The 6,000-nt window shown below is 36.3% G+C and overlaps 1 protein-coding gene across 1 annotated transcript in view; it reads right to left on the bottom strand.

Annotated features, from left to right (window-relative positions):
* Positions 1 to 240: 240 nt before the first annotated feature.
* PPP1CB (protein phosphatase 1 catalytic subunit beta) overlaps positions 241 to 6,000 on the bottom strand; it is a 31,098-nt gene continuing 25,338 nt past the window's right edge. The window contains exons 6-8 of the mRNA XM_048297596.1: positions 4,907 to 5,058; positions 3,218 to 3,352; positions 241 to 2,597 (exon numbers count right to left, since the gene is read on the bottom strand). Coding sequence (XP_048153553.1) covers positions 2,493 to 2,597; positions 3,218 to 3,352; positions 4,907 to 5,058 — 392 coding nt within the window. The 3' untranslated portion in view covers positions 241 to 2,492. The remainder of the gene's footprint in view (positions 2,598 to 3,217; positions 3,353 to 4,906; positions 5,059 to 6,000) is intronic.

Raw genomic sequence — 6,000 nt, 5'->3', positions numbered from 1 at the left:
TCAGACTTGCTTTTAGTATGGAATATCAGTCATATCTGTAGGGGTGAGATTATTACATCATGTGTGTTTTCCACCATACAGGATGATGAGGGATATTAGCAGACATCCCAACTCTCCAGAAATCAAAACAGCATTCAAATAATTTCCAAATGACTGCTGCTATATAAAAATAGCAATTCTTCAGAATACCAGTACCAGATGTGGCTTACTAGTGCCATAAAATAAACTAAAAATATCCTATTTCTTTAGGACACAGAAGAAGGCCCGAAGACTTTATTTTTCTTTTGACATAGCATCTGTAACACAAGCGAGCATGTTAGGTACTCACATAACATACAGCTTTACACCTGGACATTTTATGATACAGAAGACATTGCTCCAGAAACTAAAGAAAAAAACGGAAAAGTGTTAATCCAGATGTTTGGTTACACAGAGGCTGGCACTTGGTAAAACTCAGCATTTTCAAAACTTGCAAAAGTAAACCTCAAGTAAGCAATGACTTAGAGCAGGAAGTTACCATGTCAATGCTTACAGGTTAGATTTCATTAATTACCTCGTCACAAACTGCAGTTACTCTCACACAGCTCTCATCACTGACTTTCAAGAACAAGTGTCTTTGAACAACATCAAAAGAAATCTACTTCGACATTTTATTCTAAGCATTGAAAATGGTGTTTGCTTCAAAGTGGGGTAAAATAAACCATTGTTCAAAACCACAGACCAACCCAGTATAAATCAGTAACACATAGATATATTGTAAGATTTCCTTTTTTTTAAAATACAATCAACTCCACACATTTTGAGTAACAGTCAGGTATGTTAAAATAACCAGTCAGACTTCATTCAAATGAATTAGACAATTTTTACTAAATGAAAAAACCTACATTTAAAATGCATTTAAAACAAAATGGAATTAGAAAAGAGACTTAAATCCATTTTAAAGAACTTGCTCACTGTGTCAGAAATCAATATATCTCTTGCATTATATAATGTGCCAGTTCATAAAACGCAAGTTACTAGAATCCTCAATTTAACATTTTCAAAGACAATACTGAAGTCAAGAGTTTTACATCTACTGATGCACATTTAGAATGGTATAAATCTGCAGCCTTCCCCCAAAGAATCTTACAAATTTGACAGTATTCAGTAAAAGCTTTTGTAGTTGTGTCCAATAAGGATTGCATCCTAAAGCATCACAAACCTGTGCCCTTCATTTATCCTACTATATATTTTGTATCTTCTCTATACCTTGCCATTTGCCAATGTTAACTCTTTTAATAAAGGAGAGAACTGAAAAGAAATACTGCATAACTCTTGATCACATACAGAAATTATTGCTACTATAGTACACTACAAAGCAGAAGTCTATACAATAGTATATGAAATTTGATCATGAAAATCCAAATGATAGAATCTTCGGTGACATAAGCCTTACAGTAAGTTGGACATTCCTGTAGCATTTTCAGCTCACCACCCATCATCTAGCCTATTGTATGTTGATGAACAACCATTTAAACACACCCTCTTATGAAAAAGAATGTCAGCTTTCAAAGGCTTAGCAAATAAGGATCTTCATGTTCTGTGGAACTATGTAAGATGAATTTTGATACAGGTAGGAAGTTACCTGGAAGCTAAGCATGCCAAAGGTGTTTCATGCTAATAAAAACTAAAGCCAAGGTACCACTTAATCAAGTTACCAACTAATAGGCAATACCATTTTTGTCCTATCTAAGTTAAATGAAGTGCCATCGCACAGTGTAACGTCAATAATTTAAAATAGTGTAGTGCACAAATTCATTGTGTGGCAGTTTAAGTTAAAAGGTCAGGACAGGTTTTTCTGTCTTGATGTATGTTGGCTGACCAGCTGTCCAGTCTGGGCATTTGGGACTCAGTTTGCCTTTCAATCACTACTTTACTATAAACTTTGCATTATAGTGGGGCACATGGCATTATGATGAAAAAACAGGGGATTAGGGGGAGGATAAGAGATCAATGGCTGTTCTAGAAAGCCCCTTCCTCATACCAATTTCAAAGAGCCAGGAAATAAGACTAGATACCATATTTGCATCATTCTAGCTACAAAATAACCAAAGAAAAAGCAATCAAGCAACAATAAGACCACATTACACAAATGGAACATCATGCTCTCATCTGGTTTAACTATGACACCAAGTTTTAATTGGGATGTTGGTCAACTTTAAAAACCGTGGTAAATGTGAATATGTAGTTGCAATAGTTTTTTCCTAATTTTTTTTTCCTCTCTATGCTGGATATTAGAACTTGGAGCTATACTTGTTACAATACAGTGTCGCACATCTTTCTACTAGAAAAAATTAATAAAGATCCTTTACCCGTCTCTTTAAGTTAAACGTGTGACATCTTAAAGGGTGTCAAATGGCTGGATGGTTTTACAGTGCACACTTATTATATACTGTAATATGGAGTTTTGTCCTTGACAGATCTGATGGTGTTTTCTACATTATTTCCTTTCTTCACCTCTTCTTCGGTGGATTAGCTGTGCGAGGTGGAGTGACTGGACGCCCAGAATTCAGTCCACCATACTGGTACTTGGCTTTCTTTTCAGATGGTTTCAATATCTTAGAGAAAATAAAGAAGTTCCTTTGAGTCAGCAACAACTAAGAACATTTCAAATACTGTTAAGCCCACATGAAACCTTGTTCAGTAGGAACAAGAGGGGTGAGGATAGTGGGGGAGAGGAAATCACATCGCAATCCTGCAAATTTCTTACTTCTACATGCAACAGTAATACTAACTCTAAATTATTCTAGTGCTAGCACTATGTTGAGGTGGGAAGGGGAAAGAAAAGGGGCTGAAAACATATCCAGGAAGGAACTAAAATCTGAACAAAGCAGCCATACTAAAAGGCTCCCTATAATCCATTAGTTTGCATAACTGTGTACTCCGATCACTAGGTATGACAAAAAAAATCACCCAATTAAATATTAAACTTTGAAATGAGCATTTGAATAGAATTAATAACTTAATATGCAGTAGTTTGGAAAACATCAAATCCCAGTTTTCTGGAGAACAGTTGGTTTGCAGTTCCAGTTGTTCACAAATGCCAGCCTCCTGTGCAGTCCTTGCTGTAACCTAAGAATATTGCTCTATGCTAACCATCAGCACATCAACAAGCGCACTAACTCGGTCCATACAGCCCGCCACCTACAGTCATACTTAATGCCCACATATACCATACCTGGAAGGAACACATCAGAGTTTCATCCACACTCATCATGCCCCCTGCATTGTCAAACTCTCCACAATAATTTGGAGCTGAGAATAGGGTGACCAACTGCCGTTTAGCAAAGAATTCGTATCCATCTTCAACCACCTGTCAACACCAGAGTAAACAATATGGCTTACATAAGCAAAGTAATTTTGAAGAAAAAAAAAGAATCTTGAGGAAAACTGGACTTTATATTAGAAAGATGCAGGAACTCATCAAAAAGCTGATTTATGTCTTGACTTTCAGACAGGACAAATTCACTCATTTTGTCTTACCTGACATTGAATGCCAGACCAGGTAACATACCCATGCCCATATCTGACACTTCAAATGTTAAACACACATCAGCTTGACTGTTCAGTATTTTCATAGTTGAAGTCCAATTATGCACCGCCAGTGTAAGGATTCCCAGCATTTTATGCTTTATACACAGAATGTGGATGTTTGACCTAATTAGTTTGGAGCACACAAGATTTGGATATCACCTTCACTGCAACTTGTAACAATTAAGTTTTGCTTACATTGGTTTTGATTACACACAACCTCAAGTGTAGGTGATTTTAGAGCATCGAAATTATTTTTAAAAAGAGTGATTCTGCCGTATCTTCCCTAAGAGCACAATGCAGCTTTAAAATAATGCAAGTAGTACGACGCATCAACTAAGGATGTTCCTTCTTTCCCAAAATAAAAGCTTCATGTTACAATGTAATAAAACTAGTGCACCCAACTGCTTACTTTGGTGCAATCATCATGATCTTTTATAAGACATCAACCTTCTTTTATAAATAACTGAATCAACTACATGAATATAGGAAATTGGCAGCAATCTTAATCAGCAATTAAGAAATCCAGTCAGCATATGGAATGAATACTACATCTTCTCTAATGTTTTAGCAGTAAAATTACTAAGATAAATATTTAAGTGTTCTAATAGTGTACCCAAGCCTAACAGTGACACAGAATAAAGAGCCTATTTTTGTTTCACAGCAGGGGAAAGCTTCTAAAATTGACTAAATAATGGAACTGAAATGTTATACAGGAAATTGAAACCTGATGTCCACCTAACTAGCACTCTTGCTTAAAGTAACCTAATAAAAAAAGTGTACTAAAGATTGACAATGCAAAAACAGCCTGACTGAAACGTGCAGAAAGAAAAACAATCCATGCCAAAGTACTCCAGATGGCTGAACCAAAATACAAGCAACAGTGAAAGTTTTTATGTACAGAATTGTTTGTAGAGACAGTCAAAATGCATTTAATATTTCAATGAAGCGAAGCAGAGGTAGTTTAAGCCAGAACTACCAGGGAACTGTCTACTGCTGAAACTGAAAAACTCAAACTTCAGTGTAAATCTCAAATTCAAGTCACTCTGCCTCTTTAGAGCCTGGCGACTTTACCTCTGATGTTCACATACATCCGTCTAACATTTAACAGTACAGAAGGAAGAGATCAGTTGAGAAATCCAGCATTAGTATTCTACTCCACTGACATTAGACACACAGTTCAACGTGAGCCAACAGAAGGACACAGCATTTACAGACCCTTTATCAGGAAGACCTTTTTTCTCTAGAAATAACACAGTGCAAATTAAGTTTCAAATATATACTACTGATAAGGAGCAGGAGAGGTTTTAAGAAGCAACAGCAGCAAAATTCATACCTGATGAGCTCGACAGATCAAATCCAGATCATGACGATTCAGAAATTTACTGACCACATCAGCACCAAAAGTGAAAGAGACCCCACGATCATTTTCACCCCAACCTTGCACATCTTTGTCTGGGTCAGACCACAGCAGGTCACAGAGCAAACCTTTGAAAGATAGCACAAGTGAAGATGCCAGTCTTAGGAGATATTTTATGATGTAAAACAGTTCTATTGTAATTACCAGAGTAACTCTCCTAAAGAAAATAAGCCTTAACAATAAATGCAGCAATATTTAAACTGCAACTCAAATAAAGAGTACAGTCTGTGTCAATTTGGAGTTTTCCCCCTCACCACTGAAAATGCCTTTAGATGAAAAAAGTCAGAGCCAAACAGTTCTCTGAAATAATTTTTTTTTTTAATAGTCAGTGTGTTTACAGTGAACATTTGAGGAGTTTAAAAATACTGAAGTGCATGTGTATTAAAAGGCAACCATCAATTTCACAGCTCACAAAGAAAGCTTAGTGTGAAAGCTGCGGCAAATTTAAAAGTCCTATGCAAGGCCAATCAAATGCAGCAAGTAAATTTGTACCATTACATTTATGAACATGGAACAGCTTTGATTCTTACCTTTCCTACCATTCAGGAGGAACCCTAGGTGACTAAAACAAAATGTAACACAGCAAAACACTGATATATTGCTTCAGGTAGCGCTGTCAATTTGCTTGGACCCCTGTTGACTTTTTCAAAAAGCCTCGTGACAGCCAGTCTGGAATTTAAACTAGAACAATAAGCCTCTCTGGCATTTTAGCACTGGTCAAGATATTTTTTTTTGCTGCCAACAAAAGGTCAGCTAACTCTGGAGTTAACACTGGCTATTTAAAAAGATTTCTCTAGATCAACTGCAATGCCTTTACACATATAGAACTTTCTATGAATTTTCACATAAGAAAGAACCAGGCCAATCCAAACACAACACAAACAAACCCCCAAACGTTTGAAAGGCATTTCATAGCTTTCCATGAAATTGTACTTTCTTTACCTGTGATGACCCATAGGTATTTAAGTACTTAACAGCATTGTTTCACAATCTCCTTCATCTGACAATCA

The sequence above is a fragment of the Corvus hawaiiensis genome, chromosome 3 (genome assembly GCF_020740725.1).
Source record: "Corvus hawaiiensis isolate bCorHaw1 chromosome 3, bCorHaw1.pri.cur, whole genome shotgun sequence".
In the NCBI taxonomy this organism is placed as follows: domain Eukaryota; kingdom Metazoa; phylum Chordata; class Aves; order Passeriformes; family Corvidae; genus Corvus; species Corvus hawaiiensis.
This window is presented reverse-complemented; position numbering and strand designations above follow the sequence as displayed.